General features: G+C 49.2%; 1 protein-coding gene across 2 annotated transcripts in view; it reads right to left on the bottom strand.

The window, feature by feature from the left end:
• The window catches only part of LOC147107832 (transcriptional regulator Erg), a 334827-nt gene that overhangs the window by 160852 nt on the left and 151607 nt on the right, over positions 1 to 22368 (bottom strand). For both annotated transcript variants that reach the window (XM_086007174.1, XM_086007176.1), the window contains exon 3: positions 19745 to 19847. In XM_086007174.1, the coding sequence (XP_085863300.1) occupies positions 19745 to 19801 (57 nt within the window). In that variant the 5' untranslated portion in view covers positions 19802 to 19847. The remainder of the gene's footprint in view (positions 1 to 19744; positions 19848 to 22368) is intronic.

The following is a 22368-nucleotide window of genomic DNA, read 5'->3' as shown; positions in this document are numbered from 1 at the left end:
AATTAATGCTAGAGGTAATAACATTGGTTACAGACAATTATGTAAGCCACTTAGTGGTTTTGCCACATATGCCCCCCCAGAATTGTCTTTAACGAAAAGAGTCAATCGCTGAGGAGGTCGGACAAGTCTGTTGGACCGACTCCGAAATTCCCGGAGGGGAAAACGCTGAGCAGGCGGCGAACTGGTAGGCAGCACGGCGTTGTCAGGTGTGGTAGCGGCCGGCGGCCGGCCGCAGCACGGAGGCTGCGCCAGCTCGATCGGTCGTTCGAGGTCCAGGTGCACGGGCTTGAGGCGATCGACAGAGATGTGATCCGGTTTGCCCCCGACGTCAATCATGAAACTCTTGTCCCCTGCCTGCAAAACCTTGAAGGGTCCAGCATACGGCGGTGCGAGCAGGGTACGATGGCCGTCCTGGCGCACAAACACGAACTTGGCTTTCGACAACTCTCCCGGGACGTTGGACGAAGGCAAACCGTGCCGTTAGGTCGGAACTGGGCGGAAACAGCGGGCCGCATCCCGGAGGGTCTCTTTTTGTGTGGCCACGGGCCATGGTCGCGTAGGTAACGGCAGGAATTCACCTGGGACTCAAAGCGGTTGCCCGTAAACCATCTCCGCCGCCGACGACTGGAGATCTTCCTTCGGCGCCGTGCAGAGTCCTAACATCACCCACGGTAGTTTGTCGACCCAGGATGCATCCAGCAGGCTGGCCCTGAGCGACGCCTTCAAGGAGTGGTGGAACCGCTCGCACAAGCCGTTCGCTTGTGAGTGATAGGCCGTAGTGCGGTGGAGTTTAATGCCCAACACGGAAATCACCTCGTTCCACAGTTCGGACGAAAATTGCGGCTCCCAATCCGACGAAATATCCGCAGGGACACCAAAACGGGCTACCCAGGATGAAACGAAAGCTCGAGCAACGTCCGCAGATGTGGTGGACGTCAGGGGAACTGCCTCCGGCCACCTCGTGGTGCGATCCACCATCGTCAAAAGGTACGTAAAGCCCCGGGAAGGTGGGAGTGGTCCCACTAAGTCGATGTGAATATGATCAAATCGCCGTTCCGGGACCTCGAAGGTGGCGAGCGGGGCTCTGACATGGCGTTACAGCTTGGACCGTTGGCAAACAACACAAGTGTTCGCCCAGTCCCTGACGTCTTTGCGTATTCCCCTCCATACGAATTTGGAGACCAGCAGTTTTTGCGGTGCCCGCACTCCAGGGTGCGATAGGCCGTGTAAGGCATCGAAAATCGTACGACGCCATTTAGACGGGACGATCGAACGGGGTGCACCCAGCGAAACGTCGCAGAGCAGAGTGGTACCTGCGGAATGGAAAGGCACTTCCCTCGGCTGGAGGCTGTTTGGAACCGAACGAAAACCCTGGGTCTCCAGGTCGTCCGCTTGGTCGACCGCCATCTGTGCGTAGTCAATGCCCAATTGGACAGCCTGGACGGCGGCGCGGGATAGGCAATCGGCGACGACGTTGTCCTTACCGGCCACATGTCGGATGTCGGTGGTGAACTCCGATATGTACGTCAGCTGCCGTTGCTGCCGAGCCGACCATAGTTCCGCAGACTTGGCCATTGCGAACAGCAATGGCTTGTGGTCGACAAACGCGATGAAGCGTCATCCTTCGAGGAGGAAACGGAAATGGCGGATGGCCAAAAACAAAGTCAACAGCTCTCGATTGAAAGTACTGTACCAGCGTTCATGCCGTTGTAGCTGGCGGCTAAAAAAGGCCAGGGGTTGCCACGCGCCATCGACCCACTGCTCCTGGACGGCCCCCACCGCGTAGTCTGACGCGTCCGTCGTGAGAGCGATGGTGGCTCCCGGCAGGGGGTGTGCTAACATGGTCGCATTGGCGAGTGCGGCTTTCGTCTCCTCGAAAGCACGATCCATGTCCTGTGACCATACCACAGGGTCCTTTCCCATCGAGCCTCTGAGGGCCTCATATAGAGGACGCATGAGCTGTGCAGCCCTGGGGATGAAACGATGATAGAAGTTAACCATCCCCAGGAACTCCTGTAAAGCTTTCACGGATTTCGGTTTTGGAAACGCCGCAATTGCTTCCACCTTGACCCGAAGTGGCGTTGCCCCCGTGGGGGTTATGCGGTGGCCCAGGAAATCCAGTTGCGATAGGCCGAAACGGCATTTGTCCGAGTTAACGATGAGGCCGTGCTGCTGAAGCCGTCTGAAAAGGACCCGAAGGTGCTTGCAGTGTTCCTCCTTGGAGGTGCTGGCAACCAGAATATCGTCCAAATAAACAAACAGAAAGTCAAGGTCCCGCAGGACTGAATCCATGAGGCGCTGAAACGCCTGCGCCGCGTTCTTAAGTCCAAAGGGCATTCGCAGGAATTCAAAGAGTCCAAAGGGGGTAATTACCGCTGTCTTTTCGACATCCTGAGGGTGCACCGGCACCTGATGGTAACCACGGACGAGGTCGATTTTGGAGAAGATGGACGTCCCCGCCAAATGTGCTGAGAAGTCCTGTATATGGGGAATGGGGTAGCGGTCGGGCGTCGTTATGTCATTGAGGCGGCGATAATCCCCACAGGGCCGCCATCCCCCGCCGGGCTTGGGGACGATGTGGAGAGGGGAGGACCAGGGGCTGCTGGACCGACGGATGATCCCCATTTTATTCATCACGGCGAACTCCGCCTTTGCTGCCGCTAGCTTGCTGGGCTCTAATTGTCGCGCCCTGGCGTAAACGGGTGAGCCGGTAGTCGAAATATGGTGCTCCACCCTATGCTTGATGGTCGGAGCCGAAAAGTTGGGCTTCGTCAGCTCGGGGAAATCCTCGAGGAGACGGGCGAAATCGTCGGGCTGCGGCCGCGCACATGAAATCGTGTGTGACGCAGCCGTGCTGCGCGCCCCCGAAATATCGTCGAGCATGGCAGCGCGAATGAGGCGTCGATTTTTCACATCCACCAACAGGCCGTTGGCGCCTAAAAAGTCAGCACCCAACAGGGCCTGTGAGATTTGAGCAGTGATGAAATTCCAGCTGAAAAACTGTCTACCGAAACATACTCGGACGAGGTGCTTCCCGCAAGTGCGGATCGAACCCCCGTTGGCCGCTTGCATAGGGGGACCAGGGCTGCCGGAGCGAAGGTCTATGACTGAGGCGGGCAGTACGCTGCATTGCGCCCCCGTGTCGCATAGAAAACGACGGGCGGAGATGGAGTCGGTTACGTAGGTGAGATTCCCGGAAGCACCGATCGCCATCGCAGCCGCGGGGGAAGTACCGGGACCGGCGTGCTTGACTCGCGGTGGTCTATTCGACGGTCTGGTAACGAAACTGCACGGCGAGCGGCAGCAGCGGGCCTTCGGGCCGAAACGGGCGTGGTAGTAGCAGAAACCAGTCGTCGGAGGCGCCTTTGTCGGAGCCGGGGCCGGGCTCTTCGTGGTGGGGCATTGCACGAGGGCGCAGTATTGTTGCCGGACCGCGTAAATCTTATCCGCCTCTTCGGCGAGCGCGATGCAGTCTGCGGTTTCTGCTCGGGCGAGGGACGCCTGTATTTGCTCAAGAAGTTGAGTAAGGAACAGTTCGCGAAACAGAAAGCACTGGGGCTCGGACCCCAGGAGAGTCAGCATATCACAGAATCACACAGAATCACAGAAACCCCACAGTGCAGATAGAGGCCATTTCGGTCCATCGAGCCTGCACCGACACATATCCCACCCGATCCCTGTAACCCCTACACCAACACATATCCCACCCTATCCCCGTAACCCCACGTATTTAATCCCCCTAACACTAAGGGTCAATTTATCATAGCCAATCAACCTAACCCGCACATCTTTGGACTGTGGGAGGAAACCGGAGCACCCGAAGGAAACCCACGCAAACACGGGGAGAATGTGCAAACTCCACACAGACAGTCACCCGAGGCTGGATTCAAACCCGGGTCCCTGGCGCTGTGAGGCAACAGTGCTAACCACTATGCCACCGTGCCTCATCATTTCCGAGGGTTTGGAGTCTCCTAACCCTGGTAGAACCAGTAAACGGCGAGCGCGCTCCGCTTTGGTGAGACCAAATACCTGCAGCAATCGTGTCTTGATGGCGACATACTTGTCAGCAGTCGGAGGACTCTCCAGCAGGCTGATGATTCTCGACGCCGTCGAGCTCTCGAGGGCGGAGACCACGTGGAGATATCTGGTCTGATCCTGAACGATGTTGCGGAGCTCAAATTGCGCCTCGGCTTGCACAAACCAAGAGGCTGCCTGTTGTTCCCAGAATTGGGGGAGCTTCAAGGCCACTGCATTGGCCTCCATCACTGGCCTGTGTTCGGCGTTCACCGCGAAAAACGATCGCGAGGAATCGGGGTCACCAATGTAGGAGTCTCTGCACTCCTAACAAAGAATCTATAACTTACTGGAAGTTAACAAACTGAATTTATTGTCTAAGAACTTTACAAAACAAGAAACTACAGGAGAAGCTCAAAACAGGTCTTTTCTCTTTCAATCCACACGAGGACTGGCTGGCCCCGTCCTCTACCACTGACGTCATGACGTCATCACGTTTCCCGCCGAAGGGGACGTCACGTGACCCACGTGATGATGTCATCGCATCAGATCGCGATGTTGTCGATCTAGCTCTGTTTAACCAGAGCCAACTTGAAAGGTAATAACATTGGTTACAGACAATTAATGCTAGAGGTAATAACATTGGTTACAGACAATTATGTAAGTCACTTAGTGGTTTTGCCACATTACTGCAATAAAAGGTATAAATACATAATAGCTTCCATTTATATATATTATGAAGCCCCTTAGGACATAATAAATGTCCCAAGGGGCTTCACAGTGGTGAATCGCACGGTGAACAGTGCTAGAAAAAAGAGTTACATGAAGTAACGAAGCCAGGTCTAGGAAGTGGTTTCTGAGGAGGCTTTAAAAGGCAGGGCAAGAAGAATAGAGGCAAAGGGACTTAGGGAGGGAGTAGGACCAATACAGCTGAAGGCTCTGGAACGTAATGTGGACACTTTAATGCAAAACAAATTATAAGATGTTGAGAAGAGAAGCTAGGTGGAGCTGTCCTTTTACCTCTGGGGCCTGTGTTTGAATCCAACTTAGACTGATGGATGAAACATCTGACAGATGGAAGAATCTTACATTAAATGAGTTTAGGCAGTTTCCACCCAGTTCTTGATGGGCACAGGTCCACAGCGCAAGAACCAGCCATAAATAGACATTTTCATCATCTTATTTATGAAGCTAATAACGATGGGATGTTGCTCTGAGATTGGGGTTAAGGACAATTGGCTGAGATTCCCGCTACGGGTTAGCTGTAGCAAAATCAGAAACACATTCATAGAGAGGAAATCTATCTCCATTGTTGGGGGCAGTGCTAAAAGGGAACTTTGGCCTAGAAATTCGGGTGGTTTGCGCCACCCGTTGGCGCCATGAAATGACGAAAGAACAGCGGCAGCCACTGCGAGTCAGCAGAGAGTGCTGTGAGTTTGGGTAAGTGTGTGAGTTCTTTAATTGTTATTTCTCTTCAAATCATTCTTGATAAGATTACTTAAGCAGTTTAAGTAAAGGGGAAAAGTTAAATATTTGGGATTCTGTTGGTTTAAGAAGAGTAAAACAAGGTTACACTGCAGTAGGAGTAATTTGGCACAGCAGGCAGTGGAAACCAGTTTTCTAACCAATCAGCAGGGGTGACTCATTTGGCTGTAAACAAACAAACAGTATAAAAAGACCAGGCTAGTGCGAGCAAGCACTGAGTGCGAGTCAGCAGAGAGTGCTGTGAGTTTGGGTAAGTGTGTGAGTTAGGGTAAGTGGGGTGTTAGGTGCTCTTTTCAAACTTTAACTCTGTGGGTTGTAGTTAATAAGGTCTTTCTGGTGCAGAGTGACTGTTGGTAAACCATTTAACTGGTGTAATTAGAGGGATTGATTTAAATTAAATCCAATTAATTAAAGGGGATACTAGCATCTATAATTGGGCAGAGGGTGTCCATAACTAACAATAAAAAATGTAATTAATTACATAGAATGGAGCAGGTGATGTGTTACTGTTGCGAGATGTGGGAGCCGGTGAACCCCATTGAGGCTCACGGTGATTACGTCTGTGACAAGTGTCTGCTGCTACAGGAACTCCAGCTCCGTGTTGATGAGCTGGAGTCTGAGCTTCAGACACTGCGACACATCAGGGAGGGGGAGAAGTACCTGGACTCTGTGTATCAGGAGGTGGTCACACCTATGAAGTTAATTAATTCAGATGTAGCCCATGGTCAGGGACAGGACGGTGTGGCTACGAGTGAGGCAGGTACGGGGATCCAGGAGGTAGAGCTGGAGGAGCTGCAGCCCTTGCTCTTGTCCAGCAGGTTCGAGGTTCTTACTCCCTGTGGGGACGGGAGCAGGGACTGCAGGGAGGATGAGCAACCTGGCCACAGCACCGTGGAACAGGGGGCCATTCAAGAGGGGGGAGTAACTAGAAATGTTGTAGGGGTAGGGGATAGTATTATTAGGGGGATAGATAGAGTTCTCTGCAGCCGAGAGCGAGAGTCCCGAAGGCTGTGTTGCCTACCCGGTGCCAGGGTTAAGGACATCTCCTCTGGGCTGGAAAGAAACTTGCAGTGGGAGGGGGTGGATCCAGTTGTCGTGGTCCATGTTGGTACAAACGACGTAGATAGGACTAGGAAGCCGGTTCTGTTAAAGGAGTATGAGCAGCTAGGGGTCAAATTAAAAAACAGAACCTCAAGGGTAATAATCTCTGGATTATTACCTGAGCCACGAGTGAATTTGGCTAGGACAAATAAAATTAGAGAGTTAAATGCGTGGCTCAAAGACTGGTGTGGGAGAAATGGGTTTTGCTTCCTGGGACACTGGCACCAGTACTGGGGCAGGAGGGAGCTGTTCCGTTGGGACGGGCTTCACTTGGCCAGTGCTGGGACTAGAGTCCTGGCGAATCATATAACTAGGGCTGTAGAGAGGGCTTTAAACTAACTAGTGGGGGGGAGGTTCCTAGAGAGCAAATAATAAAAATGACAACAGAGAAGGTCATAGACTTAGGTAGCAGTGGGGAAATTAAAAACCAAAGCGTGTCAGGAAGGGGCAGAAGGCATGGAGTAAAAGGTAAAGTAATAAAAAGGGCAAAAGCAGGAACTAAGTGTCACAAAACATATTTGAAAGTTCTCTATCTGAATGCACGTAGCATTCGTAACAAAATAGACAAGTTAATGGCACAAATAACTATGATCTTGTGGCCATTACAGAAACATGGCTGCAGGGTGACAATGCCTGGGAATTAAACATACCAGGTTATTTAACGATCAGGAAGGACAGGCATGAAGGAAGGGGAGGTGGGGTGGCTATGTTAATAAAGGAAGGAATCACTGTAATACAGAGAAATGATATTGGGTCAAAAGATCAGGATAATGAAACAGTTTGGGTGGAGGTAAGGAATAATAAGGGGAAAAAAACACTAGTGGGCGTAGTCTATAGGCCTCAGTTGCAACTATGTTGGACGGAGTATCAATCAGGAAATAGTTGAGGCTTGTAATAAGGGAACATCTATAATTATGGGGGATTTTAACTATTATATTAATTGGACAAATCAAATTGGGCAGGGCTGCCTTGAGGATGAGTTCATTGAATGTATTAGGGATGGGTTTCTTGAGCAGTATGTAACTGAACCGACCAGGGGGCAAGCAACCTTAGATCTGGTCCTGTGTAATGAGACAGGATTAATTAAAAATGTCCTAGTAAAGGATCCCCTTGGAATAACATGGTTGAATTCCATATTCAATTAGAGGGTGAAAAGTTTGGCTCTCAAACAAGCGTGCTAAGCTTGAATAAAGGAGACTATGAAGGTATGAGAGCGGAATTGAGTAGAGTGGATTGGGAAAATAGATTAAAGGGTAAGATGATACATGATCAGTGGTGTACATTTAAGGAGTTATTTTACAACTTCCAAAAAATATACCACTGAGGAGAAAAGGGTGTAAAATAAAAGACAGCCATCCGTGGCTAAGTAAAGAAATTAAGGATAGTATTCGACTAAAAACAAGAGCATATAAGGTAGCCAAATCTAGTGGGAGGATAGAGGATTGGGAAAACTTTAAAAGACAGCAAAAAATAACAAAAAGATTGATTAAGAAAGGGAAGATAGATTATGAAAGTAAATGAGCAAAAAATATAAAAAGATAGTAAGAGTTTTTATAGTTATATAAAAAGAGAAAAGGTGGCTAAAGTAAATGTTGGCCCCTTAGAGGATGGGACCAGGAAATTAATGGTGGGAAATGTGGAGATGGCAAAAACACTGAATGAATATTTTGTATCAGTCTTTACAGTAGAAGACACTAAGAATATCCCAACACTGGACAAACAGGGGGCTATAGGGGGGAGGAGCTAAACACGATCAAAATCACTAAGGAAGTGGAACTCGATAAAATAATGGGACTCAAGGCGGATAAATCACCTGGACCTGATGGCTTATATCCTAGGGTCTTGAGGGAAGTGGCGGTAGGGATTGTGGATGCATTGGTAATAATTTTCCAAAACTCCCTGGACTCAGCAAAGGTCCCGGCAGACTGGAAAACTGCTAATGTAACACCCTTATTTAAAAAGGGCAGTAGACAGAAGGCTGGAAACTATAGACCGGTTAGCCTAACATCTGTGGTAGGTAAAATTTTGGAGTCCATTATTAAGGCGACAGTAACAGGACCTTTGGATAATCATAATTTAATAGGACAAAGTCAGCATGGTTTTATGAAGGGGAAGTCATGTTTGACAAATTTGCTGGAGTTCTTTGAGGAAGTAACATATAGGGTGGATAAAGGGGAACCAGTGGACGTAGTGTATTTAGACTTCCAAAAGGCATTTGACAAGGTGCCACACAAAAGATTATTGCTTAAGATAAAAAATCACGGGATTGGGGGTAATATTCTGGCATGGATAGAGGATTGGCTATCTAACAGAAGGCAGAGAGTTGGGATAAATGGTTCATTCTCAGAATGGCAATCAGTAACTAGTGGTGTTCCGCAGGGGTCGGTGCTGGGTCCCCAACTCTTTACAATCTATATTAACGATTTGGAGGAGGGGACCGAGTATAACATATCAAAGTTTGCAGATGATACTAAGATGGGAGGGAAAGTAATGAGTGAGGAGGACATAAAAAACCTGCAAGGGGACATAGACAGGCTAAGTAAGTGGGCAGAGATTTGGCAGATGGAATACAATACTGGAAAGTGTGAGGTTATGCACTTTGGCAGGAAAAATCGTAGAGCAAGCTATTATCTTAATGGCAAGAAACTGGAAAGTACTGAAGTACAAAGGGATCTGGGGGTCCTGGTGCACGAAACTCAAAAGGTTAGTATGCAGGTGCAGCAAGTGATTAAGAAGGCCAATGGAATGTTGGCTTTCATTGCTAGGGGGATAGAATATAAAAATAGGGAGGTATTGCTTCAGTTGTACAAGGTATTGGTGAGGCCGCACCTGGAATACTGCATACAGTTTTGGTGTCCATACTTAAGAAAGGACGTACTTGCTCTCGAGTCAGTACAAAGAAGGTTCACTCGGTTAATCCCGGGGATGAGGGGATGGACATATGAGGAGAGGTTGAGTAGATTGGGACTCTACTCATTGGAGTTCAGAAGAATGAGAGGCGATCTTATTGAAACATATAAGATTGTGAAGGGGTTGGATCGGGTGGATGCGGGGAGGATGTTCCCGATGATGGGTGAAACTAGAACTAGGGGGCATAGTCTTAGAATAAGGGGCTGCTCTTTCAAAACTGAGATGAGGAGGAACTACTTCACTCAGAGGGTGGTAGGTCCATGGAATATGCTGCCCAAAAAGCTGTAGAAGCTACATCATTACATAAATTTAAAACAGAAATAGACAGTTTCCTAGAAGTAAAGGGAATTAAGGGTTACGGGGAGCGGGCAGGAATTTGGACATGAGTCTAGGTTCGGATCGGACATGGCCCTGTGGGTAGCGGAGCGGGCCCAGGGGCCGTGTAGCCTGATCCTGCTCCTATTTCGTGTGTCTAATTCTGTTAGATTCAGGAGATGGTTCTGTGATAGTAGATTGGCGGTTAGGATCAGATCAGCCATGATCTTATTGAATGGTGGAGCAGGCTCGAGGGGCCGATTGGCCTACTCCTGCTCCTATTTCTTATGTTCTTATGTTCTTATGTTCTTCCGCCAGCTGGTGGCGGGTACCGCGGTGGCCGCCATTTTCGGCAGGTCGTCAGCGCCGGCAGTAACTGCTATCAGGTGGAGTGTAACGTCAAGTGGCTTGCAACGCCAAGTTGACGCTAGCTCATCCATTTTGGAGTTCTCCGCTCGCATTGCCACCCGTGCTAATTCATGCCAGGATATTCTGCCACTAGCAGGTCTTTCAGCGGCGTTAACGGTCATGAGGGCCCCGATTTTCCCGAAGGGGCGGGGAATTGTCGGGTTGCCCGAATGTCAGGTTCCGACCCGAATCTAAATGGGTCAGCCAGCTGCACGCAATTTTCCCTCAATTGGCCAATTTATTTCCAGCGTGTGGCCACCCTTGCTAATTGTCCATTTCCAGTCAGAAAGCCCCACAGTATGATGTCATCATTCGTGGTGCTTTTAAAGTCTCCAGCAAGCTTCTCAACCTCTGCAGGCTTCCCAGCCAGTCGTACAGAATGGCAGAGGAGCCTGCACCAGCTGCTGCCAGCGGCAGAGGCCAAGCTGCCGCCAAATTTGATGAGACCTCATTGCAGGCATTGGTAGATGGGGTTAGGGCCCACAGGGAGGTCCTCTTCCCTAGCTCAGGGAGGAAGAGGCTTCCCAAAGAGACCAGGGCTGCCTGGATGGAGGTGGCTGCAGAGGTCAACTCTCTGGGAGTCACCCGTCGGACCTGGATGCAGTGCAGGAAGCACTTCCATGACCTTCACGGTACAGGAAAAGTAAGTATGAAGTTTCCATGCACCCTTACCCATTCCCTCTCTCTCTATGCTCACATTCACATAACTATTCCACCATGCAGCCCTCACACTGCCTCTCACTCTGATGCTTGGAACACAACTGACAACACACAGGGAGGACCCTTGGTCTTGCAGCCTCACACCATCTTTGTCTCCTTCTAAGTATCTATGCTATGCAATCTCTACACTCACTCCTGCACTCTCACTCAAACTCCACTTGTCTCCCTCATTGCAGGAAAAGAGAGCTCACAATAGGAGAGAGCGAGCGAGAAGTGGAGGAGGACCACCCTCACCCGCCCACCTGACCCCCTGGGAGGAAGCAGTGATGGAGATTGCTGGGGCTGACGTGGCTGCGGAAGCTGGGGCAGGAGAGACAGGAGCAAGCCCGCAAGCTGGTGACAGAATAGTTTCCCATCTTTCTCACTGACATAGCATGAGTCACTGATATGATTCTGAAGCTACATCATTTGGACTTATGAGCATCTGCCAAATCCAATGTGCAAGTAGCCTTGGCATCACATCTCTAACTCTTTCCTTTACTCCCCCACAGGACCATCTGGAGCCCCCGTCGCCACTGCCAAGGAGGAAGAGGCTTTGCAGCCAGACTCCTCAGAGGATGCTCCAGCCTCTGAGGGCGCAGCGTCAGCAGGAGTAAGCGCACCCAGCACCAGCACAGACACTCACACCTCGGGGGGGCCTTCGGGACATAGAGTAGTGTTGTCACCTGGTGTTTCACAGCTCACAACTGAGCATCAGCAGATTGTGGAGACAGGGACAACAGTGGAGAGTCCTCGTCGGAGGGCGCAGGCCTCTGCCAGCTCAGCTCAGCTGCATGTCGACCCTATTCCTCTGGGTCCATCCGCAAGAGAGGAGGTGATGGATCTCCAAGCACAGATGCAGGAGTCTCTGGCAGGTTTTGTCTCCAGGGTTGCTGCGAGTGTGGAGCGAATGGAGGAGTCCATGGCGAGCATGAGCAGAGCCTTATTGGAGTCATTGGCGCATGAAAGCATCACCACGGAAAGGATGGCTACCTCCGTGGTAAGGCTGGCTACCGCCGAGGAGAGGAGGGCTGCAGCTGAGGAGAGGAGGGCTGCGGCTGAGGAGAGGAGGGCTACGGCCGAGGAGAGGAGGGCTGCAGCTGAGGAGAGGAGGGCTACGGCCATGGAGGAGCTTAGTCGCCAGGGTATCGAAAACATGGTGAGTGCTCAGAATAGAATGACATCTCTTGAGGAGCGATGGGCATCTATTGAGCACCGAAACCAGACCTTCATGGAAGTCCCTCTGAGCAGGACTTCCAGTGCAGAGACAGGTCTCCATGGCCCCCCTAATGTGCAGCAAGGTGCTCTCCAGCCACTTTCAGGCGCTGAGGGGGTGCTGACCCATGAGAGGGAGGTTGTTGGCACACCTCAAGGAAGTGGGGGCTCCTCTCCATGCGCTCACACTTCCATGCCACTTCAGAGCCCTTGGTTAGAGATCCGCCGGAGTCCACACCCAAGTGAGATAGGAGTCTCAACCCCTGCACAGCCACAGGAGCAGTAGACTGCTGGCAAGCCCTCACAGGCTCGCCACCCCAGAGGATGCCCACCAAAGGTGTTGAGACAGGAGCAGCAGGAAAGTGAGCAAGGGGCCTTCACATCTGCTGAAGCCACAGGGTACTGTCGGATTTCGCAATGATTTCAAAATTTTCTACAGCTCCGAAGATTATATTTTTGATTAAAGAAAACCTGGGTAGAATATACCTTTAAAAATCCAGGGATCAAAATGGCCGTCAGACCTCGTGGCAGAAGACAAAAGACAGTCTCTCTTCAAAGCACGGGCTGACAAAAAGGACTTGAAAGGCAACCTGTGTGTCTGTGAAAAAGGAAAATCAAATATGGCTGTCCGGCCTCGTGGCAAAAGACACAACACAGCCTGTGCGCATATGGAAAGGAAAATCAAAGATGACTGACAAAGGATTTAGAAAAAAAAACCAGCCTCTGAAGCAATGAGGTATTTAAACTGTCAATCAAAGGCAGTTTAGGGAGTTTCACCGCAGGACAATCGATGTTTGTTTACAGGAAGTCTACAATGTTGACACAAAGGCTTAACCACTTAAAGCTGTCAATCAATTGCGGTTGCACTGACCACAGGGCAATGGCTTTGTTTACACTAACATCCAAGGGCTGTTTACCCAGCAATTAAGGAAACAGACATTTTTTTTTTCAAACTGAGACAGCTTTATTCAACCCAGTTTAAACAAATGGGTAATTCATCCAAACCCCATCACAGTCAATGGGGACAGTTTGGGTCCCTTTTGTTTAGCCCAGATACATCCGGATTTGGGCGCGAAGATTTCGGCTCCAAATGGGGTATAAAGATAGCTTCTCAGGAAGCCATCTCTCTCTATCCCTGCCGCCTCGCCTCCATGCTCTGCCTGCAAGGAAGAACTAATCGACAGCCCACCCAAAGGAGTGGAATACCAGCAGTTACTTTTAAACACTAGGGTATCTCCATTTCAGGGTGATGAAGAATCTAAGACCGCAAGGGCACGGAGCAGGCATTCTCTGGTGAGCATAGATTTTCTGACCCATTACAAGGCAACTTAGATAGGTATTTAGGGGTGGGAATTAAGGGGAGTTATTGTTAAATTGTGATTTTAGTCAATTTTCCCTCGTTGTGTCCGTTCTCTCCTCCCCTATTAAGTAAGAGTGCTGTACTAAGCAAAGGTGCTATAGTAAGCAAAGTGTACTGTATTAAAGGTGTGTTGCACTAGTTAAAAGTGCTGTACTAAGCCAAAGAGTGCTGTAGTAAGTAAAAAGTATACTGTATTTAAGTAAAAGTGCTGTATTAAGCATAGGAGTGTTGTATTGATTATTTTCAATTTATTTCTTTTTACTTCAATAAATACTGGTCTGTTTTGCACCCAACCACGAGTCTCGTTTCTGTCTACATCGCTGCTGAATAAGTCCGGCGGTCAGAACCAGGAAAGGGGAGCGATTCGAAACCGCACGGGGCTCTGGAGCAGCTCAGAGACTTCTGACTGGCTAGAGGCAATAACCCCAAAACACCCCCCCCTCAATTCCTACAGTACCACTACGTAGGAGCACGCGTAAGAGAAAAATAAAGCACCACTAATCACAAGGGTAGTCACTTGGGTGAAAAGTCTTGTATATAGTTTTAATGCCATCAGTTTCCTGTACATAAAAAATCTGGTGGCAACTGCTGCAGTTCTGGCGTCTGTCATTTGGCGAATGGGGATATCACATTGAGGCCTTAGGAGTACTTGCAGATGTCAGCAAGCTGGTGAAATAGGTAGAAATGCACAGGCATGGGCCACTGTCCATGGTCAGTTAAGAAGCAGTGAGGCTGCAGTGTTTGATGTACCAGACTACGCAAATCTGCCCAGGATGAGTGCGTTCCTTCCATTCCGCCCAGCAATGTTCTCACGCACTGGTGCCGCTGGTTGAAGGGCCTCTGCAGGATGCTCGTTTCCGTCCTCCTCCTCCTCAGCATCATCCTCAGCATCATCCTCATCCGAGGTGGCTCTGTGAGGAGCTTTTTGGTCCTGCGGAATTGGCAAGCCACGATGCTGTGCCATGTTGTGAAACACACAGCATACCATGACGATTTCGGAGACCCTGGCTGATGAGAACTGTAGGGCTCCACCTGATCTATCGAGGCATCTGAAGCGCATCTTTAGCAATCCGATGGCTTGCTCGATAATGCATCTGGTGGAAATGTGGCTGGAGTTGTAGCGCTCCTCAGCTTCGTTGGCTGGTCTCCTCAACAGCGTCATTAGCCAAGACCGCAGGGGATATCCCTTGTCTCCAAGTAGCCATCCCTGAAGTTCATTTGGCGGTCTGAATAGCGGAGACACAGTAGACTGGCGCAGTATGAAGGAGTCATGGCAGCTGCCAGGGTACTTGGCACAAACATGCAAAATCACCTTCTTGTGGTCACACACCAGCTGAACGTTAAGGGAGTGGAAGCCCTTGCGGTTGACAAAAACTCCTGGATTGTGGTGGGGTGCCCTAAGGGCCACATGTGTGCAGTCAATGATGCCCTGCACCCTTGGAAAGTCTGCCAGCTGAGCTAATCCAAGCGCTCGCACCCTCACACTTGCGCGATCCCGGGTGAAATGGATGTGATTGTGCGCGAGGGCAAAGAGGGCATCGGTGACCTGTTTGATACAAGTGTGTGCGGCCGCCTGGGAGATGCCGCTGATGTCTGCTGCTGATCCCTGGAAGGAGCCTGAGGTATAAAAGTTGAGTGCGGTGGTGACTTTGATGGCCACTGGTAAGGAGTGTCGACCTGGTGCTCTGGGCTCCAGGTCTTGCTGCAGCATTGCGCAGATTTCAGTTACAACCTCTCGCAAAAGTCGGAGCCGCCTCTGGCACTGCTGCTCAGTCATGTTGAGGTAGCTGACCCTGTGTCTGTAGACCCTGTTTGGGGGGTATCTCCTGCGCCGACGGCCTTCCATGCACTGGCCCCTTCTGGCCTGTGCTGCCTCAGGTGGCTGAGCCGCAGCCTGTCGCTCTTGCTGGTGCTGCTGTTGCTGGTGCTGCTGTTGCTGGAGCTGCTGTTGTTGCTGGATCTGTTCCAGCCTCCTCTGCTGTTGGAGATCCTCTAATGCCAAGAAGGGAAGGAACAAAAGGCCTCCCATGCTTCTGGCAGATGCCTCCGTTGAGGAAGCGCTGAGTGAGGGTGGTGAGAGGGGCTTCCCAGGAGTTCACACTGGAGAAGTGTGTGAGGCTCCAACCTTCCACAGCTGTGCCTAAGCCTGCAACAAGTTGCCCCAAGCCTGGAGCAACAAGGTCCTGCAACCTACCAATGCTGCCTGATTAAATCTCTTCATTCCTGATTGACCTGCAACTGTAAGTAAGCAAGCCAACATTGTTCACGCCAGGTTTCATCAGCGGTGTTCCCACCAGGCGTGGTTTACGTGGGGAATGGCTGAAAATTGCAAGGGCCCCTTAAAATTGGATTACAGCTGCCAATTATTGATCATTAGGCTCCCGACGACCAGTCCTGCCGGCTGCGGGCGGGACTGATTCGGATCGCGCAGAAACACCGGGGCGAAAGTTGGGCAGGGCGGGGAATCGGGCGGGGGGGTTCGCGACCCCCTATTTCTGCAATTTTCAGCCCTCGTCCGCCTGAAACCCCGCCCGACGGCTCCAGGAAAATCGGGGCCGAGGAGTCTGGCAGGACTTGTGAGGATGGATGCCGGAACTTCCAACACCTCCTTTGCCAAGGTTCTTCTTTTAAACTTCATTTTTTGCCCATCAGTGGTGGGCGTGGTAGTGGGGGGGGGGGTGGGGGTGGTGGGGGGTGGGGGGGGTGGGGGTGGTGTGGGGGGGGTTCATTTTCTGGCAGCTTTCCGGGAGGCCTACAGCGTTTGTGGGTCAGTAAATCAATGGGTGAACTCCATTGCAACGATTGAAAATGATCTCTGATAAAATCTCTTATCTGCATTCATGTCATAAACAAACATAAAATCGATAAACATCGGGTGGCAGCTAATATTTTTGGAGCACGTACGGCAACTGTTGGGGTCGCTGCTTTCTTCCCCGTTCCCTTACACTACGAGAAGGAGACAGAGGCGGCCTTTGGCCTCCTTCTGAGATTAGCGCAGCAAAGAGCACATTGGCCTAGCAAATCACCGCCACGCTGATGACAATGAGCAAGCAGCACCAAAATGCCGATACTGCCTGCGCTCTCTCGGCCGGCGGCCGTTATCCTTTGCCGCCAATGTTACCGGCAGGTTTCCAGCATTCCCCAACTTCTAGGCCCGTGTCTCTAATTTGTACCATACAATGCTGACACTTCTAAGGGTGGTACTGGGTGTAATTCATGGGCTCATAATCCCTCGCCCACCGTCAACACCTCTCAAATTGAGGGTGAAAGTTCAAAAGTTAAAATCACATTTTAGATATTGGCCATATTTTCTGACTGGCACTTTTCCTGTACAAACACTTACATGCTGTAACTAAATTACTTTTTTTAATTCAACTATTAATCTGTTTATTTCAGTCCATCAAGTCTGTGTTGGTATTCTTCGCCACATGAGCCCTCTATTCTAAGCCCACTCTGCGACTCGCTTCCCACACCCTTTAATATTCCTCTTTTTCAACTAACTACATAAATCCTTTTTAAAAGAATTTATTGACTTTGGTTCCGTCTTCTAACCACCCTCTGCATAAAATATATTTTTTCTAGCCTCCTATTTCATTTTTTTTTTTGTGATGAATTTTAAATTTGTGCTCTTTCATTACCATCTTGCCAACCAGGGGAAAGAGTGTATCACCAGTTACACTCCATTATCTTGATGGCCTCTATCAGGTCACCTGTAACCTTCTCAGCTCCAGTGGAGAAAGACCTCTGTTCATAACTATTCATTCCTAATAACATTCTGGGGAAATGACATTACTGTACACCTTTTCCATTGCTTTTATATCCTTTCTATAATGAGGTACCCATAACCGTATACAATACTTCTACAGCAACCTAACTAAGATTGTGTACACGTTCAACATTACCACCTTGGTTTTGTATTCTATGCTCGGAGATACAAAAACCAAGAATTCTCTTTGCCTTTTTTATGGTGTTATCTAGTTGCCCTGTCACCTATGGTGACCTGAACATTTAAGTCTCTCTGCTCCTCTACTCCATTTAAAATCTTATCATTCAAGTATATTTAGTTTTTCTTACTTCAAAACCTATTACACCACATTTTTCTACATTGAACTGTAGCTGCCACCCAACAGCTAGCCTAACAATGGCCTTCTGTGATCTTCCACAATCCTTGTCACAAAGTGGTCAAATTTGGCAATGACACCAAACTAGGAACGGCTGTGTAATTGGAGGAGGCAGCGCAGAATTTAGAGATTGAGTCAGCGCCTCTGCTATTTCTTCCCTAGCTTCCCTCAGGATCCTTGGGTATAGACCATCATGTCCCAATGATTTATCTACGTTAAGTTTGAGTCATTTTTTTAGTTCAATTTCTCTTTGAATAATAATCTCCACTAACAGTTATATACCCACCTCTGGTGGTTCTACAATTCCAATATTTATCTCCTCTGTGAAAACTGAGGCAAAATACTTATTTCATGTAATGAAAACAAAATACTGCTGATGATGGAAATGTGGAATAAAAACAGAAAATGCAACAGGTAAAGAAACAGATACTGTCTGATGCTGAATGTTTCCACCATTTTCTGTTGTAATTACTTATTTAGTATCTCTGCTGTTCCATCACGCTCCACTACAAGCTTGCCTCCTTCATCTCTTACTGCCTCTACCCTTCCTTGACTACCCCCTTAATTCTAACATAACTATCTAAGTCTTCTTACTGTCCTTTATGTATTTTCGTAATTGGCAGTCATACTTACTGTTAGGCTTTCTGAGCGCCCTATTTGCAGTTTTCCTATATTCTTTATATTTTCTATGGCTTTCTATTTTATTATTTGCCCTGGAAGAGGTAAATACATCTTATTATTAATTTCTAATTTAATCTCCCTATTCATCCATAGAACCCACCCTTTGGTTGGCTGGGCTGGGGGATTTTAGCTGTGAGGAAAGATTGGATAGGCTGGGGTTGTTTTCTTTGGAACAGAGGAGGCTGAGGGGAGACCTTATTGAGGTGTATAAAATTATGAGGGGCCTAGATAGAGTGGATAGGAAGGACCTATTTCCCTTAGCAGAGAGGTCAATAACCAGGGGGCACAGATTTAAAGTAATTGGTCGAAGGGTTAGAGGGGAGTTAAGGAGAACTTTTTTCACCCAGAGGGTGGTGGGGGTCTGGAACTCACTGCCTGAAAGGGAGGTAGAGGCAGAAACCCTCATCACATTTAAGAAGTACTTGGATATGCACTTGAAGTGCCGTAACCTATAAAGCTACGGACCAAGTGCTGGAAAGTGGGATTAGGGTGGATAGCTCTTTGTCGGCCAGTACGGACAAGGTGGGCCAAATGGCCTCCTTCTGTGCTGTAAATTTCTATGATTCTATGATTGAGTCGATAGACCCCTTTTGCTTCCTTACTGGAACTTACGATGACTTCAATGGAAAAGTACACCGGGGTGGCAGGAATGACGTATGAGGAGAGATTGGGTTGATTAGGCTTATATCCGCTAGAGTTTAGAAGAATGAGAGGGGATCTCATTGAAACTTATAAAATTCTAACAGGACTAGAGAGACTAGATGCAGGAAGGATCTTCCCGATGGCGGGGGAGTCCAGAACCAGGTGTCACAGTCTAAGGATAAGGGGTAAGCCATTTAGGACTGAGATTGTAAAGTCCGCGCCTCAATAATACACGGACTTCGGGAGAACAGTTTAACAGGTACTTTACTGAACGGAGGGTAACGTCAGACTGCAATACAGAAGCCTGCTAGGGCCTTTTATACAGGGGTGGTCACTGCTGGTACTGCAGTCTAAAACCAGTTCTTCCCTTAAAGGTACATACACAACAGAGATGAGGAGGAATTTCTTCACCCAGAGAGTGGTGAACCTGTGGAATTCTCTACCACAGAAGGCAGTTGAGGCCAATTCATTAAATATATTCAAGAAGGAGTTAGATATATTTCTTAAGGCTAAAGGGATCAAGGGATATGGGGAGAAGGCAGGGACAGGGTGCTGAATTTGGATGATCAGCCATGATCTCATTAAATGGCGGAACAAGCTCGAGGGGCCGAATGGCCTACTCCTACTCCTATCTTCTATGTATCTATGTGCAGTGTCAAATAGGCTGCCCACTTCCTATGAGCCCATTTTTGCGCTAGTGGCGATGACCAATTTCACCCGCATTATCCTTTTCATATAGAGACACACACAGTTCGAGCAGTGTTACTTTATAACTATCAAACTGGAGTCTGACCTGTTGTTGCCGTGTGGAAGGCGGGTTTTTTCCGACAGCGGGTGTCATGGTCAACATCGACAGCCTGGGCTTTCCATTCAGTTGATGTGTGATGACGTCCTCACTGAAAGATTAAATTTGTGTTGACCGTCACTGCAAGATCACAGGGACTTTGATCCTCAACCCATTGTCCTAAATAACACTGCTCTATATGTTGCATCTTTTTAGTAGGTAACGAATCACCGTTTGAGCCGGGGGCCACACTAGCTGGACCCAGGGGTCATAATCTCGTTAAGTAAGACCAGGTTCTTTTCCCAGAGAATAGTGGACCTGTGTGGCTCGCTAAATTCCTACAAGCAAGAGCTTGACCTATTTCTGCGAAGGAGATCATCTCATACAAAAGGTAGATATTGTATGACATTAATCAGGGCCAGAGTGGTCTCCCAGACTAGTTTCGGTCACCTAATGGGGTCGGAGAGGAATTTTCCAGATTTCTTTTCCCTAATTGGCATGGGTTTTTATCAGATTATTCGCCTCTCCCAGGAGGTTACGAGGCTTCCAGGTGGGATGGGGAGTGTATATATTGTGATGCACAAGGCATCGCCATTGTGTGGAACAGGCTAGGCGGACCAGAGGGCCTTCTCCTATCCGTCATTTTCGTATGTTCGTGTGAATCACGTGACTCACCGACGCACACCCCTGCTTTAAGTGTACGGGTCTTGCAGTGTCTCACATCATGTTATTGTAGTTAGAATGCAAATGCTTTTTTTTAAGGCAGGCAGATATTTTCATTTGAACTAGAGCAGCCACTGGGTTTTGGTTGTGAATGAGACAATCTGATTTTGGGGTCGGTTGCCCCAGTGAGTTTTATAACTGAGGAACAGGCTGGGTAAGTTCAGGATTTAACCCTCCCAAATTAAAATGGCGTTTGGACCACATGCAATTTGATCCACCCATCAGGGCCCGCTCCTTTTCCGATTTTTGACTGGGCACAAGAAGAAAGAACTTGCATTTATATAGCGCCTTTCACAACCTCAGGCCCTCCCAAAGTACTTCACAGCCAATGAAATGCTTTTTTGAAGTTTAGTCATTGTAATATAGGGAAACGCAGTGCCCGATTTGTGCACAGCAAGGCCCCACGAACAGCAGTGACCAGATAATCTGTTTTAGTGAGGTTTGTTGAGGGATAGGTATTCGCCACAACACCGGGAGAACTTTCCCGCACTTTGTTGAGAAGTGCCATAGGGTCTTTTACATCTATCTGAGTTTAATGAACCAGCCAAAAGACGGCACCTCTGACAGTGCAGCACCCCCTCACTGATGGGTCAGCCTCGAACTACATGCTCGCCTCTGGAGCACGGCTTGAACCTATGACTTCTGACTCCGAGGCAAGAGTGCTACCACTGCGCCAAGGCTGACACCAGCAGTAAGCCTCTTCTGAACGCTGACTTCAGGCTAATCAAAAGGCAAAACACTGCAGACGCAGTTCCAACAAAGAGCCTACACCTATCAGGGCCGATTTTAACTCCCGACGGGAAGCTGGCGGGAGCAGACAGTAATGCCGAGCGGGAGTGCCAGGCAAAAGCCGAGCGGATTTTTAATTAACAGGCCTCGTTTGAATGCCGCCTTTTCCGGTGGAAAGCAACAGCTGACCGGCTTGGGAGGATGAAGGTAAGTCCGAGGTGGTGGGGGGGAGTGTTCCAACGGCCTCGCGGCTGGAGAGGGGCGGGGAGGTAGGGGAGCCTGGGGCAGCAGAAGCACGGACATTTCTTTTGGGGCCTCCTCCAGGCCCCATCATGGGAAGTGTTTTTTTAATACTTACCTTAGCGGGCCCTGCTGGGTTCCCGGGTTTACCCGGTGGGGTGGGCGTGATGGGTGCCCCGCACAGGAGCAGGTTAAGATGCCATCAGGTTCCATTTAAAAAAAAATATTCATTCGCGGGATGTGGGCGTCGCGGGCTGGGTACGTCATGGGTCCCCAATTTGCATTTATTAATGAGGCTCATCTTGAGTATTGTGTGCAGTTTTGGTCGCCTTATCTGAGGAAGGGTGTTCTTGCCATGGAGGGAGTTCAGCGAAGATTCACCAGACTGATACCTGGGATGGCAGGAATGACGTATGAGGAGAGATTGGGTCGCGGGCTTGTGCTTGCTGGAGTTTAGAAGAATGAGAGGGGATCTCATTGAAACTTATAAAATTCTGACAGGACTAGACAGACTAGATGTAGGAAGGATGTTCCCGATGGTCGGGGAGTCCAGAACCAGGGGTCACAGTCTAAGGATAAGGGGTAGGCCATTTAGGACAGAAATGAGGAGGAATTTCTTCACCCAGAGAGTGGTGAACCTGTGGAATTCTCTACCACAGAAAGCAGTAGAGGCCAATTCATTAAATATATTCAAGGAGTTGGATATATTTCTTAAGGCTAAAGGGATCAAGGGATATGGGGAGAAGGTAGGGACCGGGTACTGAATTTGGATGATCAGCCATGATCGCATTGAATGGCGGAGCAGGCTCGAGGGGCCGAATGGCCTACTCCTGCTCCTATCTTCTATGTTTCTATGTTTCTCCCATTAATGAGGCTCATCCAGCACCAAAACCAGCGTGGTTAAAACTGCAGATCGGCAGGAACGGAATGGGAAATGGAGC

The sequence above is a fragment of the Somniosus microcephalus genome, chromosome 14 (assembly GCF_052327205.1).
Source record: "Somniosus microcephalus isolate GS21.2 chromosome 14, FLI_Smic_1.0, whole genome shotgun sequence".
NCBI classification, from domain to species: domain Eukaryota; kingdom Metazoa; phylum Chordata; class Chondrichthyes; order Squaliformes; family Somniosidae; genus Somniosus; species Somniosus microcephalus.
The sequence above is the reverse complement of the archived record's forward strand: the minus strand, read 5'-3'. Positions and strand labels throughout refer to the sequence as shown.